Consider the following 17,656-nt stretch of genomic DNA (forward strand, 5'->3'; position numbering starts at 1 on the left):
GGAACCTTTGGTTTCTGCACGGCATGGTGATTAGTTTCCAAAAGCAAGTGCCCCAAGAGACAGGAGGTGGAAACTGACAAAGTGTCACTCCAACATATTCTATTGATCAGGCAAACCTCAGAGTATATATTCAAGGGTAGGAGGTACAGACTTCTCGGTTGGAGCAGTACCAAAGGATTTGGGGCCATGTTTTAAAATCAACCTAGAAAGATATAATCATTTTGATTTTATTTAATAATGAGGCAACTGAACATAGAACAATGATGTAACTTGCCCAAGGTGACATGCCTAATAGATGGCGAAGCTGTTATTCATGTCAGGCGTTCTGACCTTGTAACCCCAGTGCTATATTGCGTCTCTCTGTAATTCATGTTTCACTAATTTAGATTCATATCTTCTTCAGTTTTCCCATGGTAGAATAATTACAAGATTAAGTGACTGATACTTGTTTGTAAATCACAGACTCTAAATAATGTAGTATTTGCAGGGGTTTGCTGCATACCAAATGGATGATGAAGACACATTCTCAACCCCCTGATTCAGGAGGAGCTGTTGGCTCCAATTTTGAGCCCCTCTGTTTTTGTCCCTATTCCTACTGCCCTCCAAAGAGAATTGGTTGTCACTTCCAGATTGAAACAGACCATGATTCTGAGTAAAACTCTCTCGGTCTTAGCATGTTGCCTGCTTCACCTATTCCTGTTACATGGAATATATGTTACTAAAAAGGAATTAATAGGGACACCTGGATGCCTCAGTCGGTTAAGCGTCCGTCTCTTTATTTTGGCTCAGGTCACTATCTTGTGGTTTCATTGGTCTGAGTCCCATTTCGGACTCTGTGCTGATAGCACAGAGCCTGCTTGGGATTCTGTCTCCCTCTCTCTACCCCTCCCCTGCTTTCTCTCTCTCTCAAAATAAATAAATAAACTTAAAAAAAGGAATTTTTAAATAAGACTTACTTAGAATTATAAAAGGAGTTAAAGAAATGTTTCTGGTTTTTACTGAAAGGCTGGAAGTTAAATCCTGATTTAGAGGATATATTTGTGCATGTTTAGGGAAGTGTGTGTGTGCGTGTACTTCCATTTATTTGTTCATTCATTTATTATATTGATTCCTGGAAGATAAATCAGAAAAAAAAAAATAGGTTATCCCCAATTCTAGAGATCGTCTGATAAAATAATGAAAGCAGCCTTTTACAAACCTAAGAAACCAGCAATTTCCTTTCATGTTCAAAGGTAATGGATATTTCCATGTGAAAAATTGATCGCCCTTTGTATGGCCTCTGGTTTGCAAATTGGGCTTCTGTTTGCTGCAATAATGCAATGTGGTTATTTCACACCTGATATTTGTCCCATTCAATCATTGCCACATGGATTCTTTTTTATCAAAACACTCTTTGAGAGAGCTTAGAATTAAGTGTATTTAGTTTTCCAATTTCTGAGTTTCTTTTCTGTTTTTTTCTTTTTTAATTTTTTTAAGGCAGAGGGGAAGAGAGAGAGAGAGAGAGAGAGAGAGAGAGAATCCCAAGCAGGCCCCACGCTGTCAGTGCAGAGCCTGATGCAAGGCTCAAGTTCACAAATCACGAGATCATGACCTGAGCCAAAATCAAGACTTGGATGCTTAACCAACTGAGCCACCCTGGCATCCTCCTATTTCTGGGTTTCTTAAGCAGCACTGTGAATCTCCCTGATGTAGAGAACTTCATTTTAGCACTTCAGAATCTGAGTATTCCAAATAACGAGGCTTCATTTCAATCAAATCTCACATTTCCCTTTACTTCTCATCCTACCTGACCCCCTCCTTCGTTTCATAATTCTCTTCTCATTTTGTGTCTGTGAGTTGGTACTTTGCTGGTTTTCTATGTAATTTGCTCTTTCTCTGGTATCTTCATTGGCCATGTCTCATGACTGCACCAGGCTCTCTGCCTCTCACTGTCCTTCATAGAGGAGATTCAGATCCCCATGGGCATGGACCTCTTGGGAGCCTACGTGTGGTGTCCCTGCAGGCTTGGATGTCTGCCACCTCTGGTAATAAGTCCACGTTATGCTTTGACATGCCCACAGGCAAATTTCTCCTTTTCTCTGAAAGATGCCTCCTTCCCAGCCACCCTATTTTTGTTGTCATAAAACAGGTCCCTGCTGTTATTCTTTCCTCTGTTTACCCATGTATATGCCTTCCACGGCATTTCTCTCAACCTGTGACCTGCCCGTGTGTTTTGTTTAGGGACTGATGCCATTCTGGATTTTTCTCTTTTGCATATTTTAGGTCTGTCAGCTTACTAAACCCTTCTAGACCATAAGCTCCGTGAGGACAAGGATCTTTGTTTTACTCAGTGATATATCACACGCACCTAGCATGGTGACTGCCATAGTTGAGCATTTAGTATGTTGTCAAAAAGGTTGGAAATGTTTTACATGGATAATTTATTTCACCTTCATAACGCCCTAGAAGGGTGGGGCGCTTCTATTAGTGTGCCTGTTTCACGAGAAACTGAGGCATGGAGATGCTAAGTTATTGCCCAGTGTCACCCAGCTGCTAGGTGGTACAGCTAGAACTTGAACCCAGGTCTCCTGGGTCCATGCTTTTAACCACTAAGCACCCCGCTATAATGCCACCGAACGATAGCGTGTTTGCTTTGTGCTTATGTTTCACCGGAACTCTGTACATGCTTTCTGCCCTGTGTGGGTGCTGCCACAGCTGAAGAGGCACACACCAGCTTGGGAGGTTTTGAAAGAAATTCCCAGGGTGGGACCTAGTTTATGAGGAGCAGGGACAGGAAGGGGACTCAGACTTTGAGCCAAGCCCGGCCCTCAGCCTGTGTTCTGTGCTGCCAGACCCACCAGTCTCCGTGTGGCCCACGGTTTGGGGAGGAGACTCGGATTTAACGTGCACGTTCCCCAGTGTTGTCAGGTTTTTCTTGCCTCCGACAGACGTCTGACGTGGCCGTGTGTATTTCTTCCTGTAGACAATGGTGGCAGCCGCACGTTGCACTCCAAAACGGAGACGACACCGTCGCCCACTAACAATACTGGCAATGGACACCCAGAGTATATCGCATATGCCCTCGTCCCTGTGTTCTTCATCATGGGTCTCTTCGGCGTCCTCATCTGCCACCTGCTCAAGAAGAAAGGCTATCGTTGTACAACAGAAGCCGAGCAAGATGTGGAAGAGGAAAAAGTTGAAAAGATAGGTAAATACCTGCATTCTCTTTATGGAGATGTGGATAGGGACGATTTTTTTTTTACGATTTTATTTTATTTTTAATCTTTACACCTAGTGTGGGGCTCGAACCCACCACTCTGAGATCAAGAGTCGCATGCTGTACTGACTGAGCCAGCCAGGTGCCCCGAGTGGGGGCAGTTTTGAAATAAGTAACCAGTCGTATGTATTTTCCATCTCTATGAGGCAAAATGGTCCATCTTCACAGTTGGTGGTATGGCGGAGTGTCCGTGTAGATTTCGTAGTAACCCCACCTAGAGCTTGAAACCTGCCTGTCCTTTACGAAACACCTACCAGCTCATTCCTTGTGACCTTGGGCAAGTCACATATGCTCTAAATCCCTACTATGTATAATTTAACTAGAATTTAATCTTAGTTAATTTCATGCCAATTTAATTTAATTTAAATGAGGACAGTGATCTCCACTTTGTAGGATTATTGTGGAATTTAGAGAGATGATGCATTTGGTATTTGGCGCATAAGCCCACTCAGTAAATATGAATCCTTACTACTATTATTAAAAGAGATTCTAATAAGGATAATGTGAAATATAAATAGTTCTTAACACTTGTATGGTATTACTCTTGCTGGGGGAATTCGATCTTAAATCTGTGTGACTGAAATTTATATTTATTAAGTAGAATAATTGTGTCAACAGTGCGATAAAAGTGTGGCAAGAAATGGTGCCTTAGATTAACTTGAGGATATCTTACCTTTTCCTCTTAATGTGGAGTGTTAGGCAGTGTTCAGAAAAACCCAAGAGAATGAGATTTTCCTTCTTCATAGATGTTTTTTTTTCAACCATCCTTCAGGGACGTTTCCAGACTTGGAGTTGGGGAGTAGTAGCTAACCTTCCTATCCCTTTCAGCTCCTCAAAGGTCAGTTTTTGCAGAGGGGACATTTGGAGTAGGTCACCTTTCGAGAAAGTCTGAAGGGCGGACTGGGGAGAGCTTCCTCATTCCTTGCCAGCCTGCTGGCCTGTTGGTTTTTCCCACCCCCACTGACCTTTGAGGCAGAGAGAGAACCCGGTTGCAGGATGAGTCATGTGTAGCTGTGAGCAAACCAAAGCTGAGTGTTTGTCAATAGAAAGCAAGCCTCCTCCTCCCCTCCTTCAAAGATGCTCTGTAGGCCGGCTTAGCAGGTCAACATTTGTGCCGTCTGGCCAGACGTGTGTTTTCACAGAGGGGGAAGCCAACTATGGATGGAGAAGACACCTTCCCAGGTACACGAGTAGGACACTGCACACCTTGATTCGTTCTCTGTGAACTAAGATGGTGTATTTCAACCCTCCTTTTTCCTTCCTCCCTGAAATCACACAGTTTCAGAGTGGAGGTTTGATTTTTCTTCAAACACTGTCACATATACAGAGTCTCATAAAGTTAACGGTTTGTGGGCGAATAACCACGGCTGAAATTTAGGTCAGTTGCAAGTGTATTTAAAAAAAAGGAGAGGCTTATAAACATGGATGAATAATTGCCCCAAAACAAATTCATACTCTAAACTAATGTAGTACACCTGCAATTAAAAGAAAATCCAAGGCGGGGGTTGCCTGGGTGGCTCAGTTGGTTAAGTGTCAGACTCTTGATATCATCGGCTCACGTTGTGATCTGCAGTTGTGAGATTGAGCTCCGCATCAGACTCTGAACTGAGCATGGGGTCTGCTTCGGATTCTGTGTCTCCCTCTCTCTCTGTCCCGCCCCTACTCGCTTGCATGCAAAATAAATAAATAAATAAATAAATAAATCCAAGGAGAATTTTTTTCTTTTAATTAACTATCTTCTTCCCATTTCCCCTAAGGGTTTAAGGAAATGATGAGAGAGAAATATAGTAGTAATGACTGATACAGATGCATGAAAGTGAGTGGGTGTTTGGACTTGGGAAGACAGTTGATGGATAATTCTGGTACTCGTTATGTCTGTTATATATGCCAACGAAATCACCATGGACTGTGCCCCAGGCAGTTTGGGGCTGAAGGAAGAAAGCCTAGACCCTTAGTGCCACGGCAAGAGCTTTCTTGAGACTGTTCAGTGAGGTGTCATGGAATCCACAGAAGTGACCAATTTAACCCATACCCTCCTCTGCCTTCTCTTTCAGAGTTGAATGACAGTGTAAATGAAAACAGTGACACCGTTGGGCAGATTGTTCACTACATCATGAAAAATGAAGGTATGGACGTTTTAGTATTCCAGAACAATTCAATATTCGTATGTTTTATTGAATCTGCTTCAGAGAGTCAGAATTTGTATGAACTCTCCTGTCAGTATTTCTGGTCATTGGCAGCACCTTTTACCTAAGCTCATTAATCCATTAAGCTTTCAGGTTATCCAACCATAAGAGTTTCACATAAGTGTGTTTTCAGAGAGTCAGTGGGTGTGAGTAGTGCATAAAGCCCGCCCTGGAGGCTCACCTTCTAGTCCTGGCCTCACTTTGATTTGAGGGAAGTCACATTACCTCATGGAGTCTCCATTTCCACCTGTTTTTAAAAGGAGGATAATAAATAATATTTATATGGTAGCATTGTTGTGACATCCTGCATGTAAAATGCTTATTAGTATAGTAGGCGCTCAAACATCGTCTGTTCCTTTTTTTTTTTTTTTTTTTTTTTGTATTAAAAAAAAACTGTGGTAAAATAGACAAAACATAAAAAGTTACCATTAAAGGTACAGTTCGGTAGCATTAAGTACATTCATAATGATGTAAGCCGTCACTACTGCCTTGTTCCAGAATGTTTTCATCATCCCAAACTGAAACTCTGTACCCATTAAACAGTCACCGTCCACACCCCACCGCCCTCCCCCGGCCACCCTCCGGTGACCTCTCTGCTTCTGTCTCCATGGATTTGCCTCTTCTGGGATCTATTCTCAAGTGTTCCAATTTTTAAAAAGTTTAACCTTTGTGGACATAAGCAATTTCCCCCCTCGGAAATGTGCTCTTAACTCCTCTCTTCTGAAGTGGAGGATGAACTGAATCTTGATTTGATAAATCAGGGTTCTTGTTCAGAACACTGGTTATTATTTCTGTAGGATACCATTACAGGGGTGCACAGGGTGAGGCTCTCAGTGACTTTTGGGGCATGTGGAACTCATTGGCCACATCTCCAATAGCTGCAGATTGCCGTACTTTGAGTTCTCAAGAGAACCGAAAAGAAAACCTTTTCCTTGGGCTCTGTCCTGACTCCAGTCACAGCGGTGCTGCAGGGCACACCGATGCAGCCGAGCCATTCGTCCGAAGGGGAAACTAGCTGTACTGCTAAGTAGATGCTGCTGCTCTGTCTCCAGCCCTTCCCTGGGGAGCCCCACCCCCACAGCCTCACTGTCAAGGAGAGCACCTGCCCGGCCCTGGGTGTGGGTCAGCCTTTTGACTTAGAGAAACAGCAGTTTCAGCTGGTTCCGCATCATTTTCATTATTCTTTACAGTGTGCTTTTCGTATGTAATCTCATTTAATCCTCACACTATCCCTCTAAAGTTGGTATTGTTTTTCTTAAAACGTTTATTTATTTGAGAGAGAGAGAGAGAAAAGAGCATGAGTGGGGGAGGGGCAGAGAGAGAAAGAATCCCAAGCAGACCCCACACTGTTATAGTGCAGAGCCCGACTCGGGGCTGGATCCCACGACCATGAGATCGTGACCTGAGCCAGAATTAAGAGTCAGATACTTAACTGGCTGAGCCACCCAGGCACCTCTAAAATTAGTATTGTTATACCCATTTTACGGGTGCAGAAACGAAGGCTTCAAGTAGTTGAGTTCACATGGTCAGTGAACAGCTTAGCCCTAGCTGGGTCTCTTTCAACTACACAGCATTACCTCTCCTCTTATAATTTGTGGTTTCAGTTTCTACAGGATGTAAAACCACATAATCAATCTTATTAGAATGGCGTTTCAAGTAAGAACAAAAATGACCAGAACACTTGGATTTTGATCTCTGCCTTCCAGAGACCTTCCTTCAGGGAACGATATTTGGTGATGTTATTCATTAATACCCAATGGTGCACATTTCTACATAAGAAATCATTTTTAATTTGCACAAGAAATACACAAATATGTTCTTGGCATGGAAACTTCAGGCCTACGGAGGTTCACACAGTGAGACATGGAGTGCCTTGTGCATTGGAAACTACCTCACATGGCTTTGGGATCTTGGGGGCCTTTGGGACTGGGGCTTCTGAGAGCTGGGGCAGCTGCCAAATTAGTTAGTATGGGATGTGGGGGACTGACTGTTGGATCAGAAATAAATAAATTGTGAAAACATTGCAAGGGCTGAAGTTCTTATGTACAACTTCCTTGTATGAGCTGAGTGTTTGCCATATGGTGGCCCTGAGGGCTTTCTAGGGACTAACAACCTTTCGATTCAGATACTTCATTCCCAATTTACAGTTGAGAAACCAAAAGGCCCACAGTGCTTAACTAGCTTGCCAACATCACATGGCTGGCAAGTGGCAGAGCTGAGATTTGAACTGTAGCATCTGACTTCAGAGTCTGTACTTAACCACTTGCTATTACTGCCTCTTTCCTGGTAGCAGGAAGGAGGGATGGGAAGTGTCTTCCTTTCAAAGAGATAAAGTGTACAGCTGGGATAGTTTATAAAACTCTTAAGCATTAAGTCATTAAATTCTCAAAACTACCTTATGGAGGTAGGCCCTTTTACCATCACATCTTGCAGATGAGGAAAGTGGCCCAGAGCTCATACGACAAGCAGCATATGGCAGGATGGGCCAACAGTGGCACTCTGCTTCATTACAGCAGAGGAAAAGCGTTTGACTTTCTGGAACAAGCTTGCTGTGTAGTTTCCTACCTCCCACACTCATGGGCAAACAGATCTGTCCTTTTCTTTTTTAACGATGTCCTTTTCCTTTTGGGAAGAAACCTTTTTGTTTCCTCTGTGTTAATTACCGGTAGGTACATGAAAGTAACAGCTAAGGTACTGTTTTCCTTCTTTCTCCTCTGCTCCCTGGTTTTTCCCCTCTACCCCGGTCCGTGCCTTCATTTGTCTCCTGTGATTTCTCCAGTGACCTGTGAGCATGAGTGGTGGTTCGGATCCTTTGGGTGGCCCTTGGTTCTCCTTGGCCACCAGGAGACATCTGACCTCACTGGACATCCCTTTTCCAGACATGGCCATCTCTAGCTTCCTTCCAGCCTGTGCCCAAACCACAGCTAGGGAATTAGATCCATAGTTGGGTCTCTTACCAGTTTATATCCTAGCTTCTTTGGTTTGCTTTGAGACTTCAATTCTCTAGAGAACAAATACATTTTTAATCTTTTGTCTATGTCTTTAGTAGTCTCTGGACTTAATATCAATTTAGACCTGCCTATTGATGTTAATTCAGTTTTCCATTTCTTTAATTGTAAGCACACCATAACGTAACTTTTCCTTTAAAATTGAAAAAAAAAAAAAAAAAAGGAACACAATTAAATACAACCCATCCATTACAATTTGCCATGTTTATTTAGGTTTTCTTTGCCTGTACTTACATATTTTAAAACATTTGCTATCATGATTTATGAATAGTCTTCTGCTTTGCATTTTTAATTTGACTAATGGGGTAATATTTCACCTGTACTCATGGTGACATTCTTGCTTATGGTTTAAACATATCGTGTCTCGAATGTTGCAAATCAGGTTCGTTTAGGTAAATCTTTTGAGGGATACATTTATCAGCTGACCTGCATACTGATCACTGTCCTGCTAATCTCAAGGCTTGGATTAACCACAGTGCTACCCTTAATTTATCTTTGTAAATAGATTGAATTGAAGAGTGTGTGGGTGGTCATTGGGGTTTTCTTGGGTTCTATGGGAATTTGGAAAATGCCTGAACGTTTATAGCTCTCTTGCAGGCCCTTAAACTGTCCGATCTGGTAACAATGAAGATATTGTGATTATTCTCCAAGTGCCCCTAGTTATTCACACTAGGCAGGGATATCCTTTTGTGAAATTCTTACCTTGGGGTTCAACTGATACTATGGCAGGAGGGATTCCGTTACAAATTATCATTACTGAGTAGGTCTCTGAAAATTGCTATAATGATTATGCAAATGCCCTATGAAGCATTCAACTATTGATCATTTGGGTAGGGACTTGGACATTGAAGAATGAAAAGGATAACATGGGGTCAAAAGCACCCACCCAAAGTCAGATGGACCAGGGTCTGTGTCCAGCTCTGTCACGCTAGCTGTGTGACTCCGGCCAGTCAGTTATGATCTTTAGTGCCTCAGCCTCTGTATCTGTAAAATGGGCATGATGATTCTGTCTATTCTGGACTTGTCAGGAGAGTCAAACATGGTAAGGTCTCTAAAGCTTTCGGTCAGTGGCTGGCACATGGCAGGCACTCAGATTTGGCCGGTGACAATAGTTCTGGCCTGGGGGATTTGCCTTGATTGCAAGGGAATGTTTGCAGAAAAGACTGGTAGCGGAAATAGGGCATTTCTCCTGCCTGATTTTCACTGCTTTATACCTAAGATCAGGCAGAAATTCAGGACAGAAGAGAGGAAGCATTTCATGAAATTACTACCCTCTAGAAAATGTCTCCTGTTCCTGACAGGCTTTCCTTGCCCTGTAACTGACCCCTCCCATTCTCTGGATACCCATGAAGGGAAGTATAGTTGACAGAATGTTGACAAGAGCAGGGGAGCCATCTTTTATGGCTTATTGGAGTTATGAGTCACAATCAAGGAGGGGATACATATTCAAAAGAACTTAATCAGATGATTGCTCCTTCATAGTAATTTTACAGCCAAATTCAAGCATGTGTTTGAGTCCTAATGGTGAGGTTATGTTAGAAAGTTTTCTCATCCCGGGAAACCACATGACCTCACACACTGAACCTCCTCGGACAGGGAGGGTGTGGGTCATGTTTACACAGAAACTTGAGTCCACTCTTAAAGAATTCACTCATAGCAAACAATGGGGCTATTTATTAATTTTTATGAGAGATAAGGGCGAGGTACAGGAGCACATAAATATAGAAAAAATAACACAAGTTTATAAAAGAACAGTTTTAGGAATGATTTTAATGTATTTTAATAATCTTCCTCGATCATTTTCTGACTCCATGTTTCTAAGGAAGGTCATCTTTAGAGGTGGTAAATTTTCTCCGGCAACTAATTTAAACTTTTGTTTTTAAAAAGCCCTTTCTTGTAAGTGAGTGCCGTTAGTGCTATCTTTATTTTCATACCTTTTTTGTTGTTGTTGTTTTCCCTCTTTAATGTTTGTAGTCTTGAAGTTTAGATGGCAGAGAATAAGCGTCAACTGGCAAATTACTGTGGGTATTCCCTAAACCCCTTGACTACACAGAAATTAATTTTGTGCATCCTCATTATTAGTCAAAAGGAAAATGAGTGACATCACTAGACTGTATTGGAGTTTGTGTCACAGAAGGTAACGTGTCTTCTTTGTTGTGTGGGAGAACATACAAGCTGGCGATCCATTTCAGTACGTTTTCAGTAACGACAAGAGTCTTACTTAGGTCGAAACGTGTGTTAGGGAATGCATTTGGCCATCCTCACAGATAGTCATGAAGGGCAAAGAGGATATTTCTTTTAGAAAAGATGGCCTGCTGTGTTAATGGTTGCACCTGGGGGCTCAGTCAGTTAAGTGTCCAACTCTTGATTTCGGCTCCGGTCATGATCTCACGGTTCATGAGTTCAAGCTCCCAACTGGGCTCTGTGCTGATGGTGCGGAGCCTGCTTCGAATTCTGTCTCCTCCTTTCTCTGCCCTTCCCCTGTTTGCACGCTCTCTCTCTCTCTCTCAAAATAAATAAATAAACTTATAAAAAAAAAAAAAAAGAAAGAAAAGATGGCATGTTGTGTTAATATTTCTTTTTAAAAAATCTGTTTATTTGTAAGGGTTGTAAAGGGGGGAAATGGATCATGGGAGCAAAAACCCCTAATTATTTTATATATAAAACACAGATTTGCATCTACTATGTAAACAGGTATGCATCTTCAAGATTAGAATTTCATGAGAGGGTGATTAGGAAAAAGATGTTGCAAAAGGCTCCTGGGTGAGCCAATAATTATTTCAATTAAAAAATTTAATTTATTTGAGAGAAGTTGGGGAGGGGCAGAGAGAGAGGGAGAGAGAGAGAATCTCAAGCAAGCTCCATACTCAGTGTGGAGTCTGATGTGGGGCTCAAACTCACAAACAGTGATATCATGACCTGAGCAGAAATCAAGAAGCAGGTGCTTAACTGGGCCACCCAGGTGCCCAGATAAATTTAGTTTTTAAAAAGTTGAGAATCACTGGATAAACCCTTCACTGTTAATACTTAAAATCAGTAGTGTTGAATTTTCTTCCCCTAGGGATGTCATTTGAAATGTTAAATGTTAAATGTTGGTGTTGGCTCACATGATAAATAGTGATTTTTTATTTCATCTCTGGAGAATTTGTGGTCCCTCATGAGAACAGCACTTTAAAAATCAATGAAAAGGGTAGGAGTCAGTAATAACATTTGGCCTTGCCAATTAAATATCCAAAAGGAACTTGAACATTCAGTCTTCCATCCTTGAGAGTCTAACTGCTCTGTAAGAGGCTTAAAGATGTGTGTTTGTGGAGGCGGGAGGGGGAGGGGAGTGGGGACCCAAGAAGCTTAGATACAGTTTGTTTTTGTTGATAGCCTACACCCTCCACCTAAAAATTGGATTTTTTGAAAAATTAATATTAGAAGTCCAATTTAATTCAGTCCATATTAGGTAACTTATATTTGTGACCACCTCTTGGAAATTTAAAGCATCTGGCCAGAGTTAAGGTCTTATATGGTCCTGAAGCTGAGCTAAGCCAAATGGCCCACCTGGAAAATTGTCTCCCATCCCTGATTATATGTGAGACAGACCTGATAATACATGTGGATCCAGAGGTGAAGCCTTATGATTTGGACACGTGTAACTTGTTAGAATACGGATCTTTTTTTTTTTTTTAACCGGTTTATTTTATTTTTTTTAATTAATTTTTTTAGATTCAAGTTAGTTACTTAGAATACAGGTCTCTTAAGACATCATGTCATGCATATTTAGCAAAGGGAGTTGAATGCAGTGGAATAGCAACACGTAAATTTCCCTGTGGTTTGGGAGGGAGGAGGAAGTGTATGTTTCTATGTTATGTTGGAATGACGTGTCAGAAGCACAGCACTGCAATAATCTGCTTTCCTTTGTGTAGACGTCTGGCACTCATACTAAATTCCAGCATGGTGAGTTATCTGTCGATGGTGCCATTTCGAGGGGTTGCCTTGGGAAAAACTCTCCCTTCTCTGGGACCCCAGGGTCCTGTGAACTGAAGGAACTCGGATGTTTTCCCAACAGCTTTTCTTTTCTTTCTTATTTTTCTACCAACAGCTTTTCTGATGTAATAATTCTAGGATTGCTAATGTGATTCATCCCATTGTAATCCTTTACTTACTTTTTTTTTCCTTAGCAAACGTTGATGTTTTAAAGGCAATGGTAGCAGATAACAGCCTGGGTGACCCTGAAAGGTGAGTGCTTCTCCCCCCACTCCCTTCAGTGGGACTTTTTTTTTTTTTTTTTTTTTTGGCTTATCTATTAGAGCAGGTTTCCCAGCTTTGGTACTGTTGACATTTGGGCCAGATAATTCTTTGCTGTGGGGAACCGTCCTGTGCATCCTGGGATGTTTATCGGTGTTCCTGGTCTCTGCTCACTAGATTCTGGTGTCTTCTCCCCGCCCTCCACCGTCCCCTCCCCCCCCCCCCCCCCCCCCCCCCCCCCCCGTCCCCCATGTGACAACCCAGAATGTCCCCATACAGCATCAGCGTCCACTGGGGAGAACTCAGCCCTGGTTGAGAACTGCAGTGTTGGAGATATGCTGAAGAAGTTAACAGCCTTGGAATTGGGCACCACTTATTGGCCACCTCTTTGTGGACAAGTTAACTAACCACTCTGAGCTCAAGTTCCATCATTTATAAATGGAGATGGCCATTGTATCCACTTTCTTGGGTTATTATAAGGAAGACAAGTGGCCTGGGGCATTGAGAGACCTCCATGAGTAACGACGATTCAGCAAAAATCAGGCTGGTTTGGTCGTGGAGCATTATAGTCCTTCCTAAAGAATTACAGATAACTATATTTCTATATAATTTTTTATTTCATCAGCTAGGAGCATTTATTGAATGCCTGCTCAGTGCTGGGCACAGTGCTGGAGCTGGGCATTCACAGATTGTTGGCACGGAGACTCGGTCTAGTGGGGAATGGAGGCGTGGGTGTGAGGCCTTACGATGGGGATGTGCATGACTGTGCCGTGGGAGAAGCAAAGACTGGATGCTGTGCAAACTCCATGGGGCCAGTGGGAGGTGACGGAAGGTTCATAGAAGGTCCACGGAAATGCCATCTGACCCAGGTTCGACAGGCAGAGACAAGAGGCAAGGGCTGCTTGCTTGTAGGTGGAGAAAGCCCCAAAGGTTCAGTCCAGGGAGGCCAGAGAACGCACCGTGGACAGTAGGAAGAAGGGCCAGGAGGGCAAGTTGGGACCGAGGGACAGGGCAAGGAGTTTGGCACCTTTTTCCTGCTTACTCTGTGGGGTGGTGCTTCTGGCATATCTTGGATATCTTGTGTTTGTCAGACTGGTGTGTTAGGCTTGCATTTTCACCAGGAAGCTCATGCAGGAAGCTCTGTTTAGGAAGTCCTGGTGGTGTAGTTCATAGAGCTACATAGAGACATATGAGCTGGGATTTCTCCCATGTTCCAGCCCTGACTGTGGTGTTTGGACCATGTTGGCTCACGGCGTGTTGCCTCGGTTATTTTTGGGCATGGTATATAGTGCCTGCCATTGGCTTTTATGCACCGCGGGTACTCGATGAACGTTTGTCGAACGGATGTCGTTAAACAAAAATTTTGAATTCTACTTTCCACTATGTGGTGTTAATTTGACATTGTTTTATCTCAGAAAGCTGCTGCTGCGTGTTTTTATTTTAACAACCTAAAGAGCATCCCTAACGAACACCAGAAAGCTTTTGGCTGTCCGTGGTGTTTGAGACTCTCCTCAACCATGCACACTTCTTTTTAAAAGTGCAAGTGGGATGGTTCTCAGCAGCAGAAAGTCTGGTTCATGCTGTCATAAGACATCCACGTGCCTCTGGGGCTCTAGGACGGGCTCAGGTGTCAGCCTGTGCGGTGACATGCCACCCCACCTTGCCCGCCTCTACCATGACGCAGGGCTGATGCCTGGTCGGGCTGGCCCTGTCCTGTTTTAAGTCCTCCTTTTCTAGTGGACCAGAGTCTTGACGTGTCTTTTGAAAGTTGCCAACATCTGACCTATATACTTCTCCTTTTTATGTTTTGCCTGGACTTTTTTCCCCGGGCTATCAAAGAATGTGGGCTCCCTTGTTTTTTTGAAGCACTGTAGCATGGTGGTTAAGTGCATGGTTTCTAGAATTAGACTTTCCAGATCTGGATCTCAGATCCATCATTTATTAGCTGTGTGTCTTTGGCAAGTTCCTTAACTTCTCATTTTTATTTTTAAAAAAAAAATTTTTTTTTAACGTTTTTATTTTTATTTTTGAGACAGAGACAGAGCATGAATGGGGGAGGGGCAGAGAGAGAGGGAGACACAGAATCGGAAGCAGGCTCCAGGCTCTGAGCCATCGGCCCAGAGCCCGACGCGGGGCTCGAACTCACAGACTGTGAGATCGTGACCTGAGCCGAAGTCGGACGCTTAACCGACTGAGCCACCCAGGCGCCCCAACTTCTCATTTTTAAAATGAGGAAGTTCATAATACCAACCTTGGAAGGTTTTTTAACTGAATTAACACATATCAAATGCTTAGAATACTGTTAGCTCTTTTTGTTACTACTGTCGACACTATCAACATTGCTGGAACATTACTTTTGATATCTTGACCTAAAAGCTTTCTTCCTTTGATGCAGTAGTCAGTCTGGATCAAACATTCTATTTTAAGTCATTTGATAATTTGTTGGGAATTCACGTGTGTCTCTCCTTCAACGCACATGTGTCCGGGGGATCTCTTTGTTGAGAGATCTAGGCAGACACTTGGCTGTGATTTAAACCTGCTATTTGAATTGCAAGGGAGAGATCGCCTTAGCTAGTACTTTTTGTAAGTAACCGCTTCTACTGTTTCCTCTCCCCCCCCCCCCCCCCCCTTAGCCCTGTGACACCCAGCACTCCTGGGAGCCCACCTGTGAGTCCCGGGCCCTTGTCGCCAGGAGGCACCCCCGGGAAGCACATCTGTGGCCACCATCTGCACACAGTGGGCGGTGCTGTCGAGAGGGACGTGTGTCATCGGTGTAGGCACAAACGGTGGCACTTCATAAGACCTACCAACAAATCCAAACAGGGCCACGCGAGGCGTCAGGGAGAGGTCACCGTCCTCTCTGTTGGCAGGTAAGATCCCTGTGGATGCTTTGGGTTTGTGTGACATGCTTTCTATGGTGTGTGGATTGGCGCGTACCTGTTAAATCTAGAGAATGACCTCCTAAGCCTGGCTCGGGTCATATCGCTGGACTTTTTAAATGTTTTCAGCTGTGAGTCCTACATTTTTCCAACAGCAGAGGAATCCTAAGAGGTGGCTATTGCTAGGTTAGAGGTCAGGTGTATTAATTAAGGTAAAAAAAATTAATTCCTTGCTGTATTAGGGTTCTCTGGACAAACAGCTCATAGGATATATATAGGAGGAAATTTAATATAGGAATTGGCTTGCATGATTATGGAGGCCGAGAGGTCCCACAGTCTGCCCTCTGCAAGCTGGAGACCAGGAAAGCTGATGATGTAATTCAGCCCCATTCCAAAGGCCTGAGAACCACAAGGCTGATGTTCCGGGGCAGGAAGAGAAAAAAAACAAATTCTTCCTGCCTGGGCCTTTTTGTTCTATTTAGTCTCTTATGGGGTTTGATGATGCACACCCTCATCGGTGAGAGAGCTTTACTCTTCTTTACTCGATCTATGGATTCGAGTGCTAATTAATCTCTTCTGGAAACACCCTCATAGGCACCCCCAGAAATAACATCATACCAGCTCCTTGGGATCCGTGAGTCGAGTCAAGCGAACACACAAAATTCACTAGCAGCCTTGCTCTAATAGATAAAGCCCAAATTTCAACTCAACACAGAAGTTTCTATTTCACTGGTACAGAGTGCAGAATCAGCCTGCCAGGTGCTTTCCACCCTGCGGCCCTGCCAGCTTTGCAAGTAGAAGGCAAACATACGAGGAAGATTGTTCGTAGGTTTGCTGAGCCAGGCCCGGAAGCCGCACGTTTCATTTTCGCTCACGTGCTGCTGTCCAGACCCCGACACTCAGCCATCCCTCCGTGCCAGCTCGAGGGGAGGAGAGAAGTGGTGGGGCTGGTCCCCTGCTCTGCAGTGTCTGCCACGTAAGTTGCATGTGGATTCCAGGGCTGCCTTCTTTGAGGCCACTTTCCTTGTGTCCTGGCCTTCCCAGCCCTCCGGTACCATTTCCTTGCGACCCGCATGTGATGGGGAGCTCTTGCAGCTCAGCGGGGAATCGGTCTGACGGCACGGAGGATGCTTTTGCGGCGTCTGCTGTTTCCATGTTGAGTCTCATGCGGGAACCGCCTTGTCAAGGCTGCACGTGGAAAGGCAGTAGAAAGTAATGGTTGAGTTATGTGCACCGGTTGGGAGCGCCCTGGTGGCTCAGTCGGTTAGACATCTGACTCTTGATTTCGGCTCAGGTCACCATCTCACGTTTCGTGAATTCGAGCCCCGAGTCGCGGGCTCTGCGCTGACAGCACAGAGCCTGCTTGGGAGTCTCTGTCTCCCTCTCTCTCTTCCCCTCCCCCACCTCAAAATAAATAAATATACTTAAGAAAAAAACCTATAAAAATAAAATAAAATAAAAAGAGTATGTGTGCTGGAGGCAGACGGGGGAAGCCAAAGCTGACAGTGCTGTGCCCACGCTCCTTGTTTCTCTGAGAACAAACCCCAGACAGAGTAGCCTGAACTCGTTGCCTCTACCTGGTTGGAGTGCAGGCACGACTGCTTACAAACTCACTTTTCTCTGTGCCTCAGTTTCCCCCTCTATAAAATGAGGACAGCAGTAGTGCTCAGCTCACTGGGTTCTGTGATGATTAAATACGATGACTTACGTAACTTCGACCGGTTTTCGCACTTTTTACTCATTCGGATGTTGGCTGTTACTATTATTTTGATTCGGTTTGGTTTTTATTATGCGCAAGAAACGAGAAAACTGCAGGGCTGTTTGCCCGCTTACAGCAAAAGAGTACAACTCATGACCACACTGTTTTATTAAGAAGCAGAGTCATGGGAGTCTGTGAATGTGGAATGTGATGAGAACCTGTGGCTTGTTTAGACAAAGCGTATTTTGTTTGCTTTAAAAAAAAAAATCTGCTGAAATTTTCAACTGAGATTCAGCATGGCTCTTATAAATGCCCCAAATGCAGCTCTCTTTCTTGGATGTAGAATGCCGGGAGCGTTTAATCATTACTGGCCTCTCGTGTTGCTTAGAGGG

At 43.7% G+C, this 17,656-nt stretch overlaps 1 protein-coding gene across 4 annotated transcripts in view; it reads left to right on the forward strand.

Moving 5' to 3' along the window:
* Positions 1 to 17,656, forward strand: part of RELL1 (RELT like 1) — a 69,719-nt gene that overhangs the window by 30,612 nt on the left and 21,451 nt on the right. For all 4 annotated transcript variants that reach the window (XM_042936639.1, XM_042936636.1, XM_042936637.1 and 1 more), the window contains 4 exons: positions 2,963 to 3,187; positions 5,311 to 5,382; positions 12,620 to 12,677; positions 15,320 to 15,556. In XM_042936639.1, coding sequence (XP_042792573.1) covers positions 2,963 to 3,187; positions 5,311 to 5,382; positions 12,620 to 12,677; positions 15,320 to 15,556 — 592 coding nt within the window. The remainder of the gene's footprint in view (positions 1 to 2,962; positions 3,188 to 5,310; positions 5,383 to 12,619; positions 12,678 to 15,319; positions 15,557 to 17,656) is intronic.

The sequence above is a fragment of the Panthera leo genome, chromosome B1 (assembly GCF_018350215.1).
Source record: "Panthera leo isolate Ple1 chromosome B1, P.leo_Ple1_pat1.1, whole genome shotgun sequence".
NCBI classification, from domain to species: domain Eukaryota; kingdom Metazoa; phylum Chordata; class Mammalia; order Carnivora; family Felidae; genus Panthera; species Panthera leo.